The 23,043-nt window shown below is 52.9% G+C and overlaps 1 protein-coding gene across 4 annotated transcripts in view; it reads right to left on the reverse strand.

Moving 5' to 3' along the window:
- The window catches only part of CXCL12 (C-X-C motif chemokine ligand 12), a 28,321-nt gene extending 6,713 nt beyond the window's left edge, over positions 1-21,608 (reverse strand). Inside the window, exons 1-4 of one of the 4 annotated variants that reach the window (XM_060034608.1) lie at positions 21,464-21,608; positions 17,149-17,266; positions 14,889-14,975; positions 6,443-9,660 (exon numbers count right to left, since the gene is read on the reverse strand). In XM_060034608.1, the coding sequence (XP_059890591.1) occupies positions 9,645-9,660; positions 14,889-14,975; positions 17,149-17,266; positions 21,464-21,524 (282 nt within the window). In that variant the 5' untranslated portion in view covers positions 21,525-21,608 and the 3' untranslated portion in view covers positions 6,443-9,644. The other 3 variants (XM_060034610.1, XM_060034609.2, XM_060034607.1) reach the window with 3 other exon arrangements.
- Positions 21,609-23,043: the final 1,435 nt, after the last annotated feature.

Genomic DNA, 23,043 nt, shown 5'->3' on the forward strand with positions numbered 1-23,043 from the left:
CTGTGTCCATCACACGGGAGAGGGCTGGTCTCTCGTGGGATTGTTGGGAGGACAAGAAGACCATGCCTAGAAAGTACTGCTATGGGCCTGGCAGGTACAGGCGGCACCAGAAATGTCAGCAGATGGAAAGCACCTGACCAAGGGGTTTGTTTTCCCCGCTGGGAACTCTGTCCTGCCCACATAGGAAACGCGCGGTGAATGCATTAGCCTCTGGTTCCCCTTGGCCTCCTGAGCAGGGGGCAGGCCTTGGCTGGGCAGGTGATCTATCAGGGGAGGAACTGGAAAGAGCTGGTCCCTCACAGGCCTCGTGCCTAGGTGCCAAGGACCTGGCTTGGTGCTGGGGGCTCCCACAGTGGCCGGAAGGACAGTCCCCTCCCCCACAGCTCAGGAATGCTCAGAATGGTTGTTTCCTCACGGCCTACAAGCCTGTGTGACCTGGGCTGATGTTCCCGTGTTCAGGAAAATGCCCGGGAAGAGGCCAGGACAAGGTGAGAGCCAGTGGCTGCAGCTGGGGCCTTCTAGGCTGACAGGTCACCCCTTCCCCTGAGCAACTTCTCCAGCTGCAGTGCAGTGCTTTGTTGCTGCTTAGGAAAGCTGAGCACAGCCTCTGCTGCCGCCCACCTTCCTGAGCTCTCAGCCCCTGGCCTTACCTCCTCCTGGGTCTGGCTGCCAGCATCCGCCTTCAGGCCAAGCCAGCAGCATCCAGGTACCTGGAGCCCTCCACTTGGGAAGGGCAGTGGGAAAGACACGGGCACCCCTAGAAGTGAGGCAGGGAATCCTGATGGTTATGGAGGTTGGAACCCCTCCAGCCTGTCACTTCCCACTCGTGTCCATTTGTGGTCACACGGCCTCAGTTTCCTGTAGCTGACCCCTGTAGATTGTTCTTTTCTGCTCAGTATTTCGGGAATCGTGCTCCTCTAGGGTTCTTGCTGGGTCCTAAGGTCTGGCCAGCCATCCACTGCCTGTGATGAAACGCCAGCAGCAGAGATCTCGTCCCTGGGGACCTGTACTGGCTGTGGCTGTCCTCCCCCTGAGCCCCCGGCCAACTGGACCCCAGCCCAGCACTCACCGCCCCTGTGGTCTGCACAGGGAGTGTGTGCAGATCCTCACAGGGGGGAGGAACGCTCAGAAGGAGGGGCCTCTGGGGAAAGGGATGATTCTTTAATCTGGACTCACAGGAAATGAACCACTATAGTTCTTCATGTGATGGGGACTTCAGGGGGAAGGGTCAGGCACAGGGGATTCTAGAGAAGGGTCATGTGTGTGACCACTGACATACGGACAGTAGAGTAAGATGAATTGGATGCAAGTAATGACTTACCAGTGTGACCTTGGGTGCATGAATGAACGCACAACCTTGCGAGCATTGCTATCTTTATTTTACAGATAAGCAAAGAAAACATCCAATATGTTAGCATCCTGTTGATTTATCAGGCAGTCATTCAAAAAATATTTCTTTAGTACCTTCTATGTACCAGCCGCAAAGAAGAAAAATTAGTGAGTGAAACAGACCAAGCCCCTCTCTTCCTGCGTGGTATTAAACCTCTCCTGTGGGGAAGCAGTCCACAAGCAAGTAAACAGGGCAGGTGGTGCTGTGGACAGGAAAAAGCAGGATAAGGTGCCAGGGTACATGCAGGTGAGGAGCTGCTGTACAGGATCGGGGGTCTGCAAAGGCTTTTCTGACAAGGTGATGGCGATCAGAGACGGAAGGAAGGGAGGGGGTAAACCATGCGGTTTCTAGGCAGGGACCACCAAGTGCAAAGGTCCTCTGCCAGGGGCAGTCCTGGCCTGTTCCAGGGAGAGGAGGCCAGCGTGGCCAGAGTACAGAGAGGTGACATCAGAGAGGTGACAGGGGCCCACAGGTGTAAGCCTCTGTTGGCCACTGGAGGGTCTGAGTAGGGGTGACATCACCATGCCCGGCCACCCTTCCTGCTGTTGAGAGGACACTGCAGGACATGACGGTGGGCCAGCTTAGGGGCTAGTGTAAGGATTCAAAGAGGAGATGACTGTGGCTTGGATCAGATGGTAGCATGGTGATTGGGCTCTGGATATATTTTGAAGGCAACTAATTGGGTTTGGTAATAGTTTAGCTGAGGACTGTAAGATAATACAGTAAATCAAAGATAACTAAAAGGTTTTGGCCTGAGCAACTGGAAGAAATAGAGCTGTTATTTGCAGAAATCGGGATGAGCAGGTTGGGGGAAAATTGGGAATTAGCAGTTTCATTTTGCATATGGTAAATTTCAGAGGAGGTGCTGAGTTTACAAGGTGATAGTCCAGGACAGAGATCACTGGTTTCCTTAACCTTCACATGGAGTTCAAGGCCAAGAGAGTGAGTGAGTTCACCTGGTGCTTAAGAAGAGCATCTGAGGACTGAGTCCCGGGGTGTTCCTGTCTGGATGACGTCTGGAGGGTGAGAAGGAAGCAGCAAAGAGACACGAGAAGGCGTGAAGCCAAAGAAACAGTCAGGAGTGGTCTCCTGTGAGCCAACCAGAAAACGTGTTTCTAGGAGGCTGTTCCACGATGTCCAATGATGCCAAGAGACTGAAGAAGCTGAGGACTGATAACCGACCATTCGATTTCCCAACGGGGCTCAATGACGCCCTCGACAAAGAGCAGCCCTAGTGGAGTGAGTGGTAGGGTGGGTTCAGGAAGGATAAGAGAGAGGGGGGGAGAGGAGGTGGTCATAGGAAATACAGGCAACTTTTCTGAGGACTTTTGTGTGATAAGAAACAGAAATACTGTAGAAGTTGTAGGGGGACCTAGGGGTAGAAGATACAGTATAGAGGCTGTTTTTATTTTTGCTTTGTTTTGCTTTCCAAGGGCGCTATCATAGCATGTCGGCATGACGGAGACAGTGAAAGATTGATGGTGTAGGAGACGGGGGAAGTTAGGAGAAATGTTCTTTTGCAGGTGAGAAGCACTTGGCACCACTCCCAGGTGACAGCAGTGACAGTGGGTACAGGATGGACAGACAGTGGACGAGAGGGGAAGCTCACAGAAATTCCCTTCTTACCTCTTCCTTTCATTCTGACATAGAAACCAGACCATCAGCTGGGAGTGTGGAGGGAGAGGGCGATGAAGACTTAAAGAGAGAGGAAAGTGTGGAATCAGCACCCAGGAGAAGTAGGAGAAATGGAACAGGGAAGTGTGGTAGCATCCGGTCGGCACTAAGGACCCACTTGTGGTGAGTGTCAGGAATTTAAACAGACCGGATGGCGGGGATGTACTTTTTTCTCTGAGCTCCAGTCAGCTACAGAGGTGCAGGCAGGCGGCCTGCGGACTGAGTTAGATTGAACTGGGGATGGGTCATACAGCAATCCGCAGCTACTCGCTTTCACTACGAATCCAAGGCTCCTCCCACCCACAAGCACCCCTTGCCACTCTACTCTCCCCCCCCATCTAGGGCTTCACTCTGCTATGTTTCTGTTTGGTTTCACGGGCCGAGAGGTAGCTGCAATTCATTTGCTCTAAAATGAGTGTTAACTTCTGGAAACTTAGCAGAACAACCTCCTTGGAATTTGAGATTAGCTCCAGTGCCAGGTAGGAACAGCAGGGCTTGGTTGTGGCTTGCCCGGGAAGCTGCTGCTAGGGTCTGCGGATGCCTCACAACTCGAGGACATCAGCTCACATATCAAATGTTTGTTAAACACCCACTATGACAAGCGCTCTTCACCGCAGAGCTCCCCCATCCCCAACAGGACGTTACAGAGCCTGCAGCCCTGCAGGAGATGTATACACTTGAGAATCCATTGTCCCAGTTTGTTCTCATTGGACACATAGGCTGTGGGTGGACTGCAGCCTCCCCGCCACACATCTGGGGTTGGGCTAGAGCTCTCCACAGGCTGACGGTTCAGCCGTCTCACCACAATTTATGCTGGGCAGGTTGGGTTGGTGTTTTTCAGGGAAGGAAGAGCATCTTGGTCCTAAACGGAATCTGTGTACTTTTTTATGTGGGGAGGGGCTTAGGGGATGCTTCTGGGTCATTTATCAGTCTTAACAAGGTAGCAAGCACAGGCCTGAGGGGTCTTTCCTTGGAGTTCAAGTTGAAGCCAGGGACGAACCCCAGAAAAGACCCCTGGGGAGGCTGGGGAGGAGGGAGGGAGGTCTCCAAAATGATTCCCTGTGCAAGTGTGAGCCCATGTCCAGAGCCTCATTGCTCCCCACCTGCCTTGCCCCCTGTGCCTGTCTAATTGCCTCCAATGATGGTTATTTGGGTGTAATTAGGAGAAATCCTCATCCTAGCTCTTGAGAGGGATTCATCTGGAACACACAGAAGCCGAGGACAGGGAGTGTGGCTGGACCTCCCTGTCTACTTCTCACCTGCCTCTAGGGCCTCCTGCTCTCTCACCCCCCTTCTCTCCCTGAGTCTGTTTCCTCCAGTTGTAGCTCCCTCTACGTCTCTCTCTCTCCAGCTACCCACACTCCCGAGAACGAGGCTCTCAGTTGTAGGCCCAGAGAAACCCGGAGAACCCGATGAAGTGTGAATCACAACTCTGCACTCCTGGGGCAGAAAACTGGACCGGGCAGCCAGGGCCAGGTGTCTAAACCATGCAGTCAGCTGTACCGAGGGCACCCCTTTATCACGTTTCCCAGCTGTCAGGACCCCATCCGCGTGGGGGGCCCAGCCCTTCTCAACCGCCGTGTGCAGTTTGTGCCTTACGCAAGGGTGCAGCAGGGGAGTGAGGGGCTGAAATCCAGCTCTCTCTGCCGTCATGCTGGGCTTCCCGTGGGAGCCGCGCCCCTGGCAGAATAAGCTCCCATTTCTAACTCACAGCAGGACACCATGTGGGCTCACAAGGGCAGGCCTCATGGGTCAGTGGATACTCCCCTCCCTGGAAATAATCTACTTCTCTCAGGTCTCAGCTTCAGCAGCACTTCTTTTAAGGAGCCCTCGATGGTGCTCTAAGCTTCCCTGACCCCTGGATGCACCCTGACCTACATTACCAAGCTTTACGAAAATGCTCACTTAATTGCAAGACAGTCCCCCAGACTACAGGCTCCCTGAAATCGGGGGGCACGCCAGCTTGCTCACCACGGTATCCACACTGCCCACCTAGTACCGGGCCTGGCGTGGCGGGTATTGTCGGCTGGCTAAAGGGGGGCTGTCCGCTGTGTAAAGCATGGTAGGCCATGGGTCCAGTTATTCGTTATTATTATTTTTTAATGCAACATCATTCTGAAGAGTCAACATCATTCCGTGGAATTAATCCAGAGGTTAGGTTGTGAGTTCCCGCTGCCAGGATAGTGGTGGGACATGCTGGGACCAGCACCGCACAGGCACTGGGACACCTACAAGACCCAACCAACAGACTTCCCCCATCTGTTGGCTAAGCGGGTGAAGCTCAACTCCTAAGATCACTTTGAGCTCCAGGTGGTATCAGAGCTTTGCTGAAGGTCTAAGCAGAGGCAGGCAGGATCTTATCCCAACACTGTAGACCCCGGGGAGCAGTGGGGTGAGAGAGAAGGATCCCAGTCTAATCCTCACAGCTCTTGGTGATTCTAAGCTCCAGCGTTACATGGGGAGACTGAGAGTCAGGCAAGGGCCTCAAGTCACACAGTGAGCAGAGAGAAGACCAGGGTTCAAGCACTGGCCTGCTAATCCTCACTCCCACGCCTGTCCCAGGATGCCACGCTGCCTCTTGACGTGGTCTCTCTAATCCTTCCTTCTTCCTCCAGTTCATCTGCAATTTGGTAACCACATTGCAGTCACCCTAGAAACACCCGGGATGTACTGAGCACAGGGGTGATGTGGTCACATCTGGGCATGTGGGCAAGAGGGTCTGGAGGACAGAACAATCTGGATTTGGGGGCTTTGTGCTGGCCTCTTCTTTCCAGCATGGTTGACTGGATCAGAGGGGATGTGGTGGAAAGTGGGAAAGGCTGACTGACCTCTGTGAGGACAGAACCCTGTCTGTTGGGCTTAGCCCCTGTCCCCAGTATTCAGGACACTGCTGGCTGAATCAGCAACTGGCTTCCAGCAGAGGCCCCGGTGCAGGACAGAAAATACAAAAGGTGCTGGGTGTCTGGCCATGCCTTCGGGGACGGGGCCTCTGTTGCCTTCTACTAAGCCTGAGAAGTACAGAGTGGAAGTTTCCTTCCCCACGGCTGACAGGAAAACACCCAGGCCCTTGCACAAAACTATCCCTTCTGGAGGGAGTAGCGGGCTGGAGTAGCGGGCTGGCTCGCTTTTAAGAAGGGATTCCCGCAAAACCAGGGACATTCAGAGCAAAGGGAGAGCCTTCCCCCCTGCTAAGTACACAGACTAGGAGACGCAAGTCTGCCCCCAGAATTCTTGCCTATGATGAGTATGATTACAATGGCCTGTTTTTCACTGACTATTGCAGCTAGAACTACATAACCCCTCCGTGTTGGGTTTGAGGAAGAAAAACCAAGTCTGGAGAGTTCCAAATGGTAACACTAATTTCAAACCGTTGGCTGCTACATTTGAGTACATGTCTTTATTAGGAAAATTATAAGTGCATATACATCTTTTCATTGATATGACTTCAAAGTAGAAATTGTTGTTTCTCAAAAGGAGTTGTTACTTGTTAAAAAAAAAAAGCACACTGCATATAGAAAGCTGCCTTCTCCTGGACCATTTTCACATTATGTGGGAGATGCAGTTTAAACAATACAAAATACAGTATTTATCGCATTTAACACTGAACCCATCACCGCTCAGAGACTGAGAGTCCAGCGAGGTTGCAGAGTAACAGTCTATGGGATTTTTCAACTTGACAATGTCAGTGGTCTCCTTAGGGGACTTGAAGGTTTCCAGGGAACATTTCCCAGGGATGGGAAATTTCCCAGGGAATATGTGTAGAGAGATCAGGACCCCACAATTCTCATCCAGCTACAAAAGGATGCACCACCTGGGAAAGGTGATGAACTCCCAGTGAGAGATCCCATAGTGATAACACCAGGGGGCAGTCAGAAAAGGAAGGTCAAATCGGATCAAGTGAAAAGGCTTAGAAGTTCTCTGGACTTCACACAGTGGGGACTGCAACCTTTTGCTACTCAGGCCCTCTGCTCAAAGCTGGCCCTCCTTTCTCTGGAGGACAGGCAGATAAGCTGAGGGTCCTTCGTGTGTCTCGCTGGGGTCTCAGCACCTGGCCGGAGTGGGACAAAGAACGGTGCAAAACAACACAAGGCACAAATTCGGATTCCAACACACAGCACGTCTGTGAGTTCAGTGCCCCCACGTCTTCTCTGCCTGGGTCCTGATGCAAAGGCTGGCAGTGGAGGACCACCCTGGAGGTTACACGGAGCCCAAGGGAAGGTCAGGTAGAGGCAGCACTGGACCAGGAAGAACAGCTAGGTGACCCCTAATCAAAGTGATCCACTTGTATTTTGAAAGCAAAAGGGGATCAGGAGAGCCTTTTCCTTTGCAAATGGACTATTTAAATGCATATTTGCTTTAGCTGGGCAGTCTCCACTCAGGAGCAGATTGCAAGTAGAGGGATTGTCACACAAATCATTTTTCCTGCAGTTTCTCCTCTTATCTATTTTTTCCCCCTATAGGGGAGAAACAAAAATTATTCTTAACTGTAGTCAAGATTTATTTAGGGCCATGTTAATTTTCTTGGAGAAAGAGATTTAATGGTTCTGGTTCATGGGTTCCAGGGGATGGTAATTCCAAAATTTCCATGAGATTTTAAAATGTCTTGAATTACTTGGAAAATGACTCTCCCACTGAAAATTAGATCATTTCATGTATAATTCAGAAGGCCTGTAGTGACAGGTTAACTTCAGAAGAGGGTTTTGAAACCAGCTCTGTATCCCTTATAACTAATAAAGGCCCCTCCATACTCTATTGTTTTCAATATAACAAAGCTGGTTTGAGGATGTGAATTTTTGTTTGGTTGATGGATTTGCGTCTATTTGCATGAAGATCTAATTTAAAGGCATATTTATGGAAATGCCTAACACATGGTACTGATAACCCAAAGGTTATTAAATCTGAGAACACCTACAATTCAAGATTATTTTACAAGAATATCCTTTCTGCATGTTGTTTACATCATCCTGTCAATTGATACATTTCCTTGTTTTGCCCTTCTTTTTTTTCTGCTTTCTTAATTAAAAAAAAAACTTAACCAGAGGGGAAAAGTATTAGTGAGACCAAATGAAAAACAAAACAAGCCAAAAGCCCTCAAGTGCCTCCTTTTCAGAAAGTGAGATTTTTAAACTGTTTAATGCAGCTCTACAAACTGCTCTCAATAAAGGGAAACACCCTAAACGTCAGGATTGTTAAGCTACTTTCCCAACCAGCCCATTCTTTTCTAAGAGGAATGCCCTGCTGGACATCCTGTAAGCACAAGATGACAGCGGCAGCAGAGAAGGTCCAGGGGCCACTGTGCCAAGTTAAGAGATGATGGGATCATCAAATGGTGAAAAAAATGAGGTTAGATTTTAATCGGGAAGGAATCTTCATGTCCAGGATTGATTATTTTAGGGATTGGGCTTTCAAAACCAAAAAAAAGTTGAAAATTCTTTTCTTGTTATTCCCCAAACAGTGCTGACACCGCGAAGACAAAACTCTCTGTAGTTCTGAGGTACCAACAGTTACAGACGCCTTGAGGGTCTGCATCCTCGAAGGTCATACTGCTGCAAACCGAATTCCCTTGGGCTCTGTTGATCCAACATGGGTTTGTGATCATGGGGAAAACAAGGTTCCATCCAAAAGGATCACAGCCCTAATCAAAAATCTGGTCAAAGGCCCCAGGGGGCATCTCCTCACTCTCAGGCTTTGCATTTAAGGAACTGACAGTGCATGCACCGAGGACATTGGCTTTGAACAAAAACACAGGATTGGACAATGGACAATATTCCAAACAAGCCACAGACGTGCACAGTGCTTCCAGGACCAGGTAACACGAGACATTTTGATTTACTTCTTGGTGCCCAGTTTAAAGTAAAGCTTTGCTCTTGAGAGAGTCCTTTTCCTGGGTCATGGAGACAGTCTTGGATACACATGATGATGGATGAGAGAGAGAATGATGAGAAGGACGTGATGGGATGTAGAGGAGAGCTTGGGATGAGGGGTGAATCTCACCCTGCCCTGGCCTCACACTCCTGCCTGCCTCAGCTCAGGGAAGCCCTGCGGTACTCGCCAAAGAGGCAGAACCCTGCTCTCACCCTGAGGAAGGGTGAGGCTCCTGCCTGGCTCCCCAGAACCTCTCCCCCACCCGCCTCCGCCCCTGCACAGGGCAGCCTTCACTAAGGTCTGCCCACGCTCACTGGTGCTGACACCTCCAGGTGGCTCTCCACCCTGGACACGGTGATGTGGGCAAGGCTCCCTCCGTCTGGGGTTCCAGCCTGCACAGCTCAGAAACCTCTGGCTAGATAAGGGGTTCCGGGAAGGATATTATAACAAAGCAGGTAAAAGAATGGCCTTAATCTAAGTTCCTATCTGTCGCCAGTGACACTGGATAATCAGACTAAATGAGAAATAAACGCCATATATTTTGCTACATGATCAAATGGTGAAGTAAGGCAAACTGCAAGACAAGGCTCTTGGAAATGCATTCAGGCCTGCCTGGGTGCGGGGGGTGGCTAGCTACAGACCCTTCCTAACTCTGATTTCAGACCTGGGCTCCTACTGTAAGGTTTCCTCAGGCGTCTGACCCAACCTGCGCCTCTCACATCTTGAACCTCCTGTTAACAAGAACAGAGGGAGACACCATTAAGGCGGGTTCCTGCAGTGGTCGGGCCGCACACCTGAGACGCTGAGCCCCGCTCCAGCCGGGGACACACCCCTGATTTCCAAATCTCTGTGGTGCTTCTGCCTTCCGAGACCCTGAGCAGGGGGACTGAAATGAGAGAGACAGCATGGCAGAAGCGGAGGACGGATGGAAGGCGGGAAGCAGAGAGGGCAGGTGGGCACAGCAAGCACAGGGCGGATGGATGAACAAGGGCACGGAGATGGCATGGCACAGTGGTCACAAGGCAGGACGAAGTGCGATGCCTTAGCCCAGCATAGACATTAAGCCCCAGGACCTCTGGGCTGGCGCGGCGGAGCGGCCCCGGAGCTAGGCGCCCAGGCAGCCGGCACTGGGACCGCGCATGCGCACCTGGTGGCAGACGCGCGAGCGCTGCCTAGTCAGTTTCAACCCACAACGGAATGGAGGTCCAGCTCTTCGGCTCTTCCACGGCCACCCTGCCTTCAGCGGGGCTGAGGCCCGCTGGTCAGATACAGTGAGGCCCCAGGGCCAAAGGAGTCATATAAGGACAGACAGGGGCTTGCCTATGTTTTCTAATGTGGGTCCAACCCTCTGAGTCCCCGCAGCCCCGGCTCCCCCAGGAGAGGTGGCCCGTGCTGTCTCCCTGGGCACTGCAGAAAGCAGTCTGTAAGCTATTGCTTACCTCAGGGAAGCAATAGCTTGACCCACAGCTGCTACAGGGCAAACAGCTCTCCCAGAACAGACCTGTCACCCTCTCTGGCACAGAAATGTACTGCTCCTGCGGTGTGAAAAAGGGAGCGTGGAGTCACAGGTCTGACCCTCTGCAGGTGCTTTTGTAAGAGTAGCGCTACCCTGGCCAAGGTCCTGCAGACAAGAACTGCTGCTGGCTTCCACGGAAAGGACTGCAGCCCTGGGTAGCCCAGCAGCCATCCAGAGGCCTTCGGAGGCACCACAGGCAGGATGAGGTAAGTGGGCAACCCACACGCCCGGGAGCAGGCCTGCCATCCCTGTTGCTGGCAAGAGGGCCACAGGCTGGGGGAGTTAGCCAGGTACAAGGGATGGCAGTGGGAAGTAAAAGTCTTTGGCTACAGTGCCCTAGGGGGACACTTCTCCAGTGAGGAAAAGTAATGGCTGTAATTCCTTATGCTGCAATTAAAAGGAGCGCACTAAAGCGTGAGGGGGACACAGCGCCCTGTGACCCAGGTGACAGGCAAGGACCTTGGGTTTCTTCTTCTGAAATCCATGTGCCCCATCCTTCAACCATGTCGTCTTTCTGGATCCATGTACTGAAATTATGACCAGGGGTCTGGGGTACAGGGTGAGTGTGTGTCCATGTGTGACAGGGGGATGGGGAGAAGAGTAGATATTCAAGGTTTCCCTTTTCAAAGCACTACTGAAATCAGGGCCTTGCTCTCCCCTGTGATCCCCCTCCTTCCAGTCCAAGTTAGAGAGACTTGGCAAGAAAGCTCAGCCCTGAATCTGCGTGTGTATGTGTGTTGAGGTCGGGGTGGTGAGTGAGGACCGAGGCAGCTGCGTCCCAGAACCTAATCACTTGGGGTCATGCAGAAGGGGGAAGGGGATAGGCTAGGGGTCCCCAGAGCTACAGGCCCTTCACACAACTCCTCTGCATCAGGGAACCCGTTTAAAGAATCTACAAAGCGAATTGCCCTGCAAAGAGGCTCCCTGAGAAGCATTTCCACAACTGCTCTCTGGAAATGCAGAGCTGTCAGCCATTCTCCCCACACGGTCTGAAGAAACCCGCCCAAGCTTGGAGGTAAAGCTGCTCATACAGCCCCAGGCCCAGGGAGGGAGAGGCCAGAAAAGTCCTACCCCAGGTGGCAGAGTGGTGGAGAGCCAGGCAGCAGGCATTTGGGGAAAGGAGTCAGTTACCGCCTGCAAATGGCATGGCCACAGCCAGCTCTGCCCCGCAAAGGCAGTGATGCCACCGGCAGTGGAAGGTGAGAGGGTATCAGGCACATGGCCCTTGCTGGGTGAGATGCCGGCTGCTGGGCCAGCGGGCCGCTCTGTGCACAGGCCAGGTGGCCACACGCTGGCCCCAGACGGGAACGCAGATCGTAAGAGTGTGGAGCTGTGTGAGCTCTGAGCGCTCGTGATCATGGGCCTTGCGAGAGAGGGAGCGGAGGGCAGGGTGGAGGCTCCTCAGCCCAGGGTGATGCTGGAGAGAGACCCTGGGCCATTCTAGATGGAGCGCTGGGCCATTCCGGAGTCCCAGGCTGTTCTAGACAGAGTCCTGAGCACACAGGCTCTGTGTCATAGACTCCAACCCCGGTCTTTGTACAACTACTTTCTTCTTAACTTAGCAGACCAGGAAAGGCCCTAAAAAGCACATAAATACAGGACCCGGGGTGGCCACAGTGGCGGCAAAATGCTGCTCCCCCATGGAAGTCTGAGCGCCCGCCCGGGAAGCAGGGGCTCTGCCCTGGAGGAGGGTTGGGGCAGATTTACAAAGCGCCGGGAGACACAAGAGCAGAGTGCACTGTGGTCCTTCTCGAGGTGGCAGATAACTAGTTTTTCCTTTTCTGAGCAGCCTTTCTCTTCTTCTGTCGCTTCTTTTTTCCTATCTTTTCTCTTTTCCCCACTTTTTCTTCTCTGCGCCCCCTTAGATAAAATTAGTAGAACCATTAATAACGTTGAAATAAACAGGAATCTTTCTCAGTCTGCACAATATTTAAAAGTGGCCCGTGTATTTGTTTAACCCTGTCTTTAGTCTCAGGTCTGGAGGCGCCCAGGCAAAGCACTGTCTGTCAGTACTTCATTAAAATAAGTTAGACATTTTCCCCAATTCAAAAAAATGTTAGACGGGCTTCCAGAACACAGATACCCGTGAACTGATCCGAAAGGGTGGGAAGGCACGCCCAGGGCCAGGCTGGACTGGTCTTCCGTCTCACCCCAACCTGCTCTCCTAGGGCTTCTTTACATCTCAATGCAGAGCTGAACTCTCTGCTTTATCTTTAAAATCTCTGCATTTCAAATCGAATAAGCTTTGGAGGTTGGAGGCCCAAGGTTCAGATGGCCTTCCAGGAGGAGAGAAAGAAAGCAGCCTGACCCCACCTTCTCCTTTCTGGACGCCTGTGCACACACCCCCTGGGAATGACTGGGATTGTTCTGGAGGGCAAGGGAGAGAGCTGGTTAGCAGAATTTTATTAGAGCAACTTTATTAGAGCAATTGGCTCTTGACTGTCACATTAAAATGATTCAAGCTGAATGGTATTTAATGATTTATGGGGTAAGGCCACCTGTTCCTGAGAAAGCTTGATATTAGCCATGGGCTGGAATGATGGGATTTTTACATGGGAAAATGTGAAAGCTGGATATGATGAGGATTGAGTCTCTGGAGATTACGTGGGGATGTTAGGAGGACCAAGGAGCAGTAAGAAGGGGAGGAGGAATTAGTGAGTCAAATATGATTCTTCAGAAAACTAGCCCCACTGCTTCTACTGGGTTTAAAAAAAAAAAAAAAAAAAAGACATAAAAACTTGAGCTGCAGATCTAATCTGCTCCTGAGCAAGGCCCATGTGCTGTCACTTGCATGTGAACTCGGCAGGAGGGATGCAAGGCACCTGACCAGCAGGCCAGCTTATCCGAATAAATTGCAGAAATGTGTGTGAGCCCCATGTCTGACAACTAACGGACTTCACCTCAGGTAAATAAATTCCCACATACAGTAGGAGGTTTATACCATGAAACAATGCGCATTTTATTGCTAGTGCATATAAGGTCACATTTGATACAATTTTAGTACAAGTGGAAAAATACACTGTGGGTAACATTAAAAAGCTGCAGTCACACTTATATATCATATATATTTCTTTACAAATCGCCAGTAGTTTACGGTAATAGAGAAATGTAACCCACTGACATTCATATGGTTCCACTTCAAATATAGGAATTGTTCGACTATAAATATATTCTGAAATACATTTGTTTACTAAAGTAACGTTTAAAAAATTGTGCACGAAAATATATATAAAAAAATGCCTTGCAAAAAAGTTACAAGTACCACCAGGCCCATCTGTGGATCACGTTTATGCAGGGGATTCCATCTCGCCAACGTTTCTGATTGGAACCCGAAACCATCTTGTGGCTTCAGGAGGAGGGGTTAGTGGCAAGAGGCTCGTTGATTCATCTATTTTTTCACTCCTGATTTCAGAAACCTCAGAGTTTGTAGAGCCTCCGTGGCATACACAGGTTTCAGAGGCAATTACAGAAACCAAATTCCTCAAAGCAAGCTCTCAGATTGAAAACTGCATTTGATTCTGCAAAGACCGTCTTTCATGGGAAGGAGGAGACATGATCTCATACCCCCAGCAGAGGGCCAGCCCCGTTCTGGAGGAGGCCAGAGAAGGATCTCACAGAGGGCCTGCAGAGGAGGGGCGGGCAAAGGGAGGAGGGGGCCACAGGGTGGGAGCCCCTGCGGTCACCCTCCTCCAGCTGGGTGCGTAGAGAAATGAGAAGCAGAAGCGAGATGAAAGCATATTCTGGGAGGCAGGAAGAGGCCGGGAGTGACCCGGAGAGGGTCTCTGAGCACAGTCCCCAGTGATGGCAGTTCTGCATGGAGCCCACCCGTCCAATCACTGAGCTTGAAAGAGGAGGCGAAGGTAGTGGCCGCTGCCTAGCACTGGTCAGCACGTGGGTTGTCATTTCAGGAGAGGCACCCCCTGCTGGAGTCGCCCACAGTCTTCCTCCGAGCCTCAGCGTCTGGAGGAAGGATGCTTATCTGAGCTCCCTGCTTGGCCATCACCTGACTGTGCTCAGACTCCCCCGGGGAGAAAAGGAGAATCTCCAAAACAAACCAAATACAAAGCTTGAAATAATCATCGATTTAAAAAAGGGTAATGAGAATGATGATGATTGTGATGATTATGAGGGAACGGACTGGTGGGAAATGCTATTGGGATGATACAATGTCTTAGAAAAACCCCAGTTATAAAACAGCCAATGTGAAAGGTACGGGGCACAGATGAACACACGCTGCGATATTGTACCGTAGGCTATAAATGCAGTTGTCTACATGCTGGGCAAACCTCTCGCCCGTGCCCAGGTCAGTGCGCTGCCCCCCAGGCACACCTGGTCCTCACCGTTCAGGCCTTCCTCCCCCACACCTTTGCCCTTTCATCTCACATGGGTTTAGCTTTCCTCAAGTGGATCTAGTGGAAAGTCCTTTTTGGTGGTTGTGCTTACTTGTTTAAAGCTTTCTCCAGGTATTCCTGAATCCACTTCAATTTCGGGTCGATGCACACTTGTCTGTTGTTGTTCTTCAGCCTTGCCCTGGCAAAACAGAAGAGGCGACAGTGTGCAGCTGATCGGAGGGGAGCGTGGCTGTGACCTGGGCATCTGTTCATCCGACACCCAGGTTAGGACCCAACTGGAGTGGGGTGCCCCGCCTGGCAGGCTCAGGCTTGGCAGGAACCCCAGGTGTGCTGGGGAGACAGTGCTAGCCGTGCTGCAAGTTTTACCCCAGAGACACTGGGGAGTGAAGAAAAGTCTTTAAGGAGTCCAGGGAGAATTCACACAGGGAACATTTGAGTTGCCTTTTGAAGGATAAGTAGGAGCTGGGCAAGTGAAGTAAAGGGGGGAGGAAAAGCAAGAGCAAATAGCCCAAAGGGGTAACAGTGCAGAGACGGATGTGAGGAATTTGGGAGACAGGACATTCAAGAAGCCCGTGGCCAGATGTAAGGGGCAAAGCAGTGGGGCTTCATCTGCAATTCTGTTTATGACGGGACCTTGTGGGGTGGCAGAAGCAGATTTTTCTTTTGATGGACCATCTTGATAGTACATGGAAGACAGACTTAAGAGTAAGCCTAGAGGCAGGAGACCTACAAAGGGGTACCGCATAGGCTGGGGGATGGAGAGGTGAGAGTACAGTGCGGGGCAGTGGGGGGGAGGGGGAGGGGGAGGGGGAGAGGTAGTCTAGGTAGTTTGCCAGAAAATGGTTTCCAGAGAGATTTTACAAGTTCACTGAATGTTCATTGTCTCATTTGTTCTTTGAAAGTTCGTACTGCACCTTCCTCCCAATTCTCACCTTTACTCAGAGCCTCCCTCTCTGAAGACTCCTGGAAGAGGACCTGGACTTGTCTCTGGATCCCTCTCCATAAAGCCCCTGGGTACCAGGTAATCTCAAGCAGCCCGAGGACACCACCGCCCAGCCGCTCGGGGTCTAGGAGGACCCGTGCGGCCAGCACAGAGGCTCATGGACACCAGGAGTCTTCACACAGCCTGCCTGTTGAGTCAACGAGCTGTGCAGAGGGCCTGGCTCAGAGCAAGGCGTATCCAGGTCCAATTCTGGGGATTGCTGTTTGTTAATGTGTTTGCCCGGAAAGACATGAGGATTCTATCTGGCTCCTTCAACCTCGAGGCAAGGGAACCCACAGAGTCTGCACTGCAAAGTGGGCCCATCCTCGCTGAATTCATTATCTGATTAAATACTTCTCAAAAGAGAGTATTTTATTACAAGCAAAGAAAATGAAAACAAAAAAATTCGTCTTCTAGTGCCCTAAAGCATATTGTAAATGACAAACACATTCAAGGCAGCAAAGGCTAGAGAAAAAGAAAAGTCAAACCTAAAACCAGTTGGTGTTGGGTGGAGAGTCGTCAGATGGGTGTAGCTTTTGCTCCAACTGCTGTGTTCCCGTCTTGCTTTTAGTGCTGGGACTTTTCAGGAGGTGAGCTCTGCCCAGGAGACCCCGAGCCTCCACTCCCCGACATCTAGACACATGGTCAAGCTCGCTGTGAGCGAGCACGGGGACACATGGGCACCGGAGGGCCGAGCAATGGACGGCCACGTGTGGCTTTCTTTCTGGACTTGGTTCAGGCTCCTGCTCTCCAGGAGAGATCTTAGTGTCTCATGTATGTGTGATTTTGGTATGTCTCGTTTCCCACATGAATAAAATCAAATGTTAGCAGCTGCCATCAACACCAGCAAAACTGAAACCTTGTGTGTTGGCTTTTCAGAAAATGCAGTTAAGTGCGCTGGTAATTTTGAGTTTCACCAAACAGTTTAACGATGACTTCAACTGAATTTGAGTCTTGTGAGTTTGTGCTATGTGATAAAGGATTAAATTAGGGCACCAAAGCCCTGAAATTGGCAGAACTGTTACTAGCAAGGGGCTGGCTAATTTACTGTACTTCAGCAGAAAGAAACTTTGGTGAATCCCATGTTTCTCCAGTCTAAGGGTGCATCTGAATGTGCTCCCATCTCTTGCACTAAAGGGAGGAAGCTTGGAAAGAAGAGGCAAGGACCCTCTGTGAGTGAGCACGGCACCAAGGGTAAGAGAAGCTTTTAAAACTCCTGCCTGGTGGTACTATCAGCTGCCTCTAATTATGCCAGGTTCGAGCCTGGACACTCGGCATGTGTCATTTCTCTAGCTTTAACAAGTCTGTGAATTAGGTGTTACTATGGCCATCAAATGGAACATCCCTGGAGGAGGATGTTCAGACTTACACGATCTGAAGGGCACAATTCGGAGTGTTGAGGATTTTGAGATGCTTGACATTGGCTCTGGCGACGTGGCTCTCAAAGAATCGGCAAGGGCATCTGTAGCTCAGGCTGACCGGTTTCCCTAGAGAGGTAACGAGAACAAAGCAGCTTGTTATTATCCTGCCAGGCCTTGGGGATACAAGTGTGTCTGAGTCTGCAGCCGAGTGATCAGACGGTGGAATGAGGGTAGGATGGGGAACGATGGGAGGAGTCATGGGTGCATCCTGGCAGAGACCTTTTCCTTGGGCAGCGCAGGGAGCTCTGAGTGGGCTGAGGCTCAGCTTCTACAGGGCAAGAGGCCAGAAGGACCTGAGGAGAGCTGGACCTTAGGAGGGTAGGGAAGCTAAAATCGGAAGGCCCCTGCTTGGGTGTCTCAAGATGAAGGACATTAATCACAGGAGAGAACTGTTTCAGTCCAAGGTACTGAGGTTCCTAGTTATTCTTTGCAAAATAAACTCCTCCATGGCCAACTGAGAAAGATTTCCCGATTCAGGGACCAGGGAGGGGGAAGAAGGAGGCTCCAGGCTCGCTCTCTCCCAGGAGCCACTGCAGCTCCCCTGGGAATGCTCCCCTCCCCCACCTGCAGTCTTCTCTGTCCTCACATTTACCTTAAGCCCAGGCAACCACAAAAGAATCCCACCGGCTTCCTACCTGGGCGTCCCCAGAGGGCAGGCAAGGGCCCATCTTCTCCCTGCACTTCCAGGGCTGGAGGGAAACGTGGCTTTCATTGCCTGTGCAGGGATGCTCCAGCCTCCTGGGTTGTATTACATCTTTGTTTGCCAATTCACCAATTTGCAAAATACCATAATTGACACTCATTAGTGTAAATTAGCAAAGGGCTCCTGCAGAACCCACAGCTCACCCTGGAAGTCTGGAATTGCAAGCTCCGGGGGGTGGGTGGGTGGGTACTGACTTTTGTGTGTGTGTGTGTGCGCCCGCGCGCGTGTATGTGTGCGCGCGTGTATGTGTGCGCGCGTGTGTGTGTGCGCGCGTGTATGTGTGTGCGCGCGCGTGTGTGTGTGCGTGGATGTGTGCGCGCGTGGATGTGTGCGCGCGTGTGTGTGTGCGCGCGCGCGTGTGTGTGTGTGTGCGCGTGGATGTGTGTGTGCGTGTATGTGTGCGCGTGGATGTGTGCATGTTTTCTGCAGATTTTATCCAAGCCCTACTTAATACCCCAAATTATTTGAATTTGTGGATCCTTTCATCAGGGATTAAATGTAGGTCTGAGAATATTTAGTCCAGAGATTAAAAAAAAAAAAAAAGTTTGCCTGTTTACAGAGCTCCCAGAGGGCTCCTGGTGGTTCTGAAGCTCCATATGTGGGGCAAGAGAGCTGGGGAGGCCTGTGAGTGAGGGACTTCATTTTTTTTCCTCAAGGCTGAACTCCGTCAAGAGATGGCATGGCCAACAAGTCAGGGGGAAAGCAGACCACCTGGCACCCCCAAGACCAAACTCGACTCCCTGAAAACCAGGAAGAAGAAAGCCTGGCTTCAAGGCTCTCAGTGACTCGTGGCACTGGAGAGCCTGGAGCAGGCTTCAGGTTTACACCTGGGCTAAGTCCAGAAAGTCGCTGCTGGGGCCTGGCTTTTAGCAAGTGTACCGGGTCCCTGCAGAAGTCTGTATGGCCCTGTAACCAGATCACCTGGGAAAGTGGCCTGCAGCTGGGGGCTGGGTGGCCAGGGTAAAGGAAGAGCCAAAGTCTCCCCTCCGAGTGTCCTGCCTCCAGGTTCCCCTGAAATTCTCAGGGGTCCTTCAGAGCTGAGCAGAACCGGCATGTGGGGCCCACTGGTGAGGCAGGACTGGTCCCAACCCCAGAGCAGCAAACTGCAAGGTGCACAGTAGGACAGCTGCTGGGGGCAGCGCTGTGCAAGATGGGGGCTGCTCCTCCCCCGTGTCCCTGAGATGCTGTTCTGAGTCCATTAGCGAAGCAGTGGCGATCAGGCCAGAAATCAGAGCCCATTCTGAGCTCAGAATACAAGCTTTCTCTTTCTCTCTTCTCCCCTCTCCACCTCCTGGGATTATCCATTTCCTTCAAAGGCAATTTTTATTCCTGCTCCCAGGACCCAGTTGCCTGCCTGTCAAGTGGAGAATTTCAACAGGTTTTTTAAAGTGACAGAGCCCCAAGTGTTCTTACCAAGAGAGCTAGGTGCTGTGTCCAGCTGGTGACCTTCCTGCCAGCTTTTTGTCAATATTACTAACTTTTCCAACTGTTTTGCATGTGGTCCGTGTACAGGCAAGAGGCCTGACTGGTCCAGATGTTACCCAGGGCTCGGGGGAACTTGGCTTCTGGTGAACTTGGCTCCGCTCCGGAGCAGTCCTTCCACTCTAATGCAGAGACAAGAGCGCCCAAGCCAGCCCCTCCAGCCAGGCCTAGGAATGGGGCCCACCCTGACTTTAACCCCTAGAAGCCCAGGGCATCCGGGGACCCAGCTGCTTGGCTGAGGTTAGCCAATGGAGGGAGGGCAGGAGCCCGAGTCAGAGCCTGAACAAGGGGACCCAGCATGGGTACACAGGCTCCAGGTGGTCAAAAAGTTCATTCTGGCCTATGCGTGCAAGGAGAGCCCGACTAAGCGGGAGCCCAGGACCCTGACTTGGCCACTTGGCTGCCAAGAGGGCAACTCAGATGGGCAAGCAACCAACCCTTCCCAGAGTCAGGAGGAGTCTGTGGATGAGGCCCCTACTCCTTCTGTGCTCCCCCCAGGTCAGCCATGCCCAGGACTCAAGGACCTGGGTCCTTGCATTCTAGTCACTTCTGCAGTTCCCCAGGGGAGGGGGCGGCTAGAAGAAGCACCATTTCCTCCCACAGCTGGATGATGACACGTCTACTCTCACCAAACCACTCAATTGTTAATACCCAAACCAGAGTGTGCCCCATGACCTGGGTTGGGGGTGTCAGTGTCAGTGTAAAGACACAGGCTAGGATACTTTTTCAGCTTACAGAAAAATTCTGAATTCCCTTTGGTGCCAGTCTCTCTGCAGCTCTGACCAGCAACTTGCTACACTTTTAAAGAACACTTCCCAGGTGGTCAGCCACCAGCCAGTGAGAATGCAGCAGAGGTCTTCAGCTGGCACCTAGCAGACTGCTCCAGGGCCTGGGGCCCTGCACAGACCTCAGCTGCACCAAGCACAGTGTCCTTCAACCCTTTGCAGGATTCGCTGGAAACTTCGCAGCCAAGAAAGCTCAGCATGGCCTGACCGTGCTGACATGGTTTTGTTTTGTGCGTTCAGAGGCAACAGTTTATTTTGGTTTGCAGCAGTGGTGTCCTGTAACAGGACAGTGAGATTTCGCTTAAGCCTCAAAAGGAAAAAAGCTCTCTCCCTCTCACAGTGAAACGGTACACCACCTTTCCCCATGGCCTAAAGCCTTGGCGACTGAACTTTGCTGCAGCGCTCACTCCGAGATAGAGCAGTGCTCGCCTGTCTGGCGACAAAGGCGCCAGCCTGCAGGTGTGTTTTGGGGGCTGGGCAGGCGCATGCATGACCCAGATCGCCCCTGGGCCTCTCCTGGGTGACCCCAGAAAGAGGCAGGGAAGGCACTGTCTGGACGCGCTTCCAGCTTCGCCGCGTCGCTGCGGACCGCGTTGCGGTACAGAAGCGCAGCCAGGCGTTCGCTGCAAACCCGACAGCTGCTCGGAACGATAAGACCGCGAGGGACGCCTCGCAGCTGCACCCGATCGCATTGCCACCACAAGCAAGTCGCGATGCCAGACAGGCTTTGCAAAGCGCTCTTTCCAATAGGAACCGCAGAACGCACCTCCAGCGCGGTGCTCAGCGGGGCCTTGGCGCGGGCCGGGGCAGAGGAGCCGTGGCCCCGCACGGAGCCAGGAGCCCATTCTACTCTGGAAACCGAGCTGGGCCGCGGGAAGGCACTAGCTGGGAGGTGGATGGTCAAGGGTCAGGGACCCGCGGCTCCCGACTCGGCTCCACACCTCCGCGCCCTCCCGCTCCGGCTCCGAAAGCGCCCTGGGCGCGCTCGCATCCAGTTATCCTGCCCGACCTCGCTCTGCAGCCCGCCCGAGGTCTGGCGGCCGCTCCCGCGTCCCGGAACCCGAGCTCAGCAGCGGAGTGCGAGCCTCAGCGCGGGGGGCCCTACACTGGGGACCTCAAACGCCGCACGCCGAGGGAGCGCGCCCGCGAGGTGGGCTGCCTCGACCTCCCGGGTGCAAAGCGGCGCGGATTAGGTTCGCTTGGGACGGCGCGGGCCGGGGCAGAGGAGCCGTGGCCCCGCAGGGAGTCAAGAGCCTGGCGCCTGCCCACGCCTCCGTCGCCGGGCGCACTCACCGTCGCTGAGGCACAGCGCAGCCAGCACAAGGGCCAGCACAGCGACGATCTTGGCATCCATGGCAAGAGCGGGCGGCGGGTGGACGGAGGCAGGACGCGAAGGGGATGCGATTGCGGAGAGTGAAAGTGCGGCAGCAGGAGGCGCGCGCCCAGCACTTTAGAGGCGAAAGCGGGGCGGGGCGGGGCGGGGCGGGCGCGCGGCAAGGGGCGGGCCTGGAGCCGAATTCTGCCTGCGGCCTGGGGCTCTGACCAGAGTCCCCTCCCACGCGGCCGCTCCCCCTGTCCCCTCCCTCCCACCCCTGCTCCGCGCCCGGGATGCTCCTGGGCCTGCGGTGCGCCCCAGCCTTTGACCTCTCGGTTACGCTGGGCCCTGCTTTGTAGGCCTAACCTGCACCGAGGAAGTCAGCCGCTAAGTGAGGGTCGGGGATGGGACTGGTTACTGTTCCCATTATGCAGATGGAAAGATTGAGTCCCAGAGGCGGGAACAGAATGAGAACCAAAGAAAAACAAACAGATCGGTCCTAGAGGTGAGGGCCAGCTAGGCCAGCTGCGTCCCGGGCAGCTAAGAGGGTCCTTTTGGGGGAGTGTAGGACCTGGAGGTGACCACCGGCTTCAGCTCGCTGCTCCGCGGCCGGGAAAGCTGGGACTAAGGGAAGCAGACTAGTCTTTGCAGTCAGAGCGACTCCGATTCGATTCCAAGCCAGAGCTATAACTTATTAGCCGAGCCTCAGTTTCCTCAACTGTGAAATTGAAGCTCTAAAATAGAGTGCTCTGCCACCGAAAGGAAATAACGGCAGTTCGCCCCGGAGGCTCTTAGTAAACGTGAATTTACTTAGCCCTTTGCACCCCTGCTCTTTCCACTGTGAAATGGAATAAACCCAGTTCCCACCCCGCGGAGGGGAGCTGTGGGATTTGACTTGAGACTCCCCTCCCGACCACCACGAAGTGCTCAGCACTGCGTCTGGCACATAGTCTGTACTCAAGAAATGGAAGCTAGAAATAATTGTTTACACTTCAGTTATTTTCTCCCTCTCCCCAAAGGATGCCCGAAGTGATGAAAGAACTCCCGCTCTCCCCCCACATCCAGGAGAGTGCTCCACGTCCTTCTGGTGCAGAGAACTACACCCACGGGGTCGTTTCTCGGCGGTGTCCAGCCCTCCTGGTAGGTTGCCGCACCCTAACCTGGACACCCGAGGTGGCCCCAGCAGAGCACAGGGTTGCAAGCAGGCGGCGGTCTGGGAGGCGCAGGAGTGAGAAGAGCGCCCTTCTGAGCCTCGCCAGTGGTCACAAGCCTCTCCGGCCACCTCCCTCTGCTCTTTCCCTCATAACCTGACAATGGAGTGGATTCTGTCCCCGCGTCCATTCAAGGGGTGTTTGGTGGGAACGAGTCTCTGGAGTCCCGGATCTCTGGCTTTGGGGGAGTGGGAGGGGCCCGTCCGGCCTGGGCTCAGCTGCTCCAACTGGGGGCCAAGGGAAGGGGCAATCAGCAGGAAGCTGCGAGAGCCCCGGGTTTCCGGCCGTGGGGATGGGTGTCTTTTGCATTTTTCGTTTTTTTTCCCAAACTACTTTCGCGCCCAATT

The sequence above is a fragment of the Delphinus delphis genome, chromosome 16 (genome assembly GCF_949987515.2).
Source record: "Delphinus delphis chromosome 16, mDelDel1.2, whole genome shotgun sequence".
Lineage (NCBI taxonomy): Eukaryota > Metazoa > Chordata > Mammalia > Artiodactyla > Delphinidae > Delphinus > Delphinus delphis.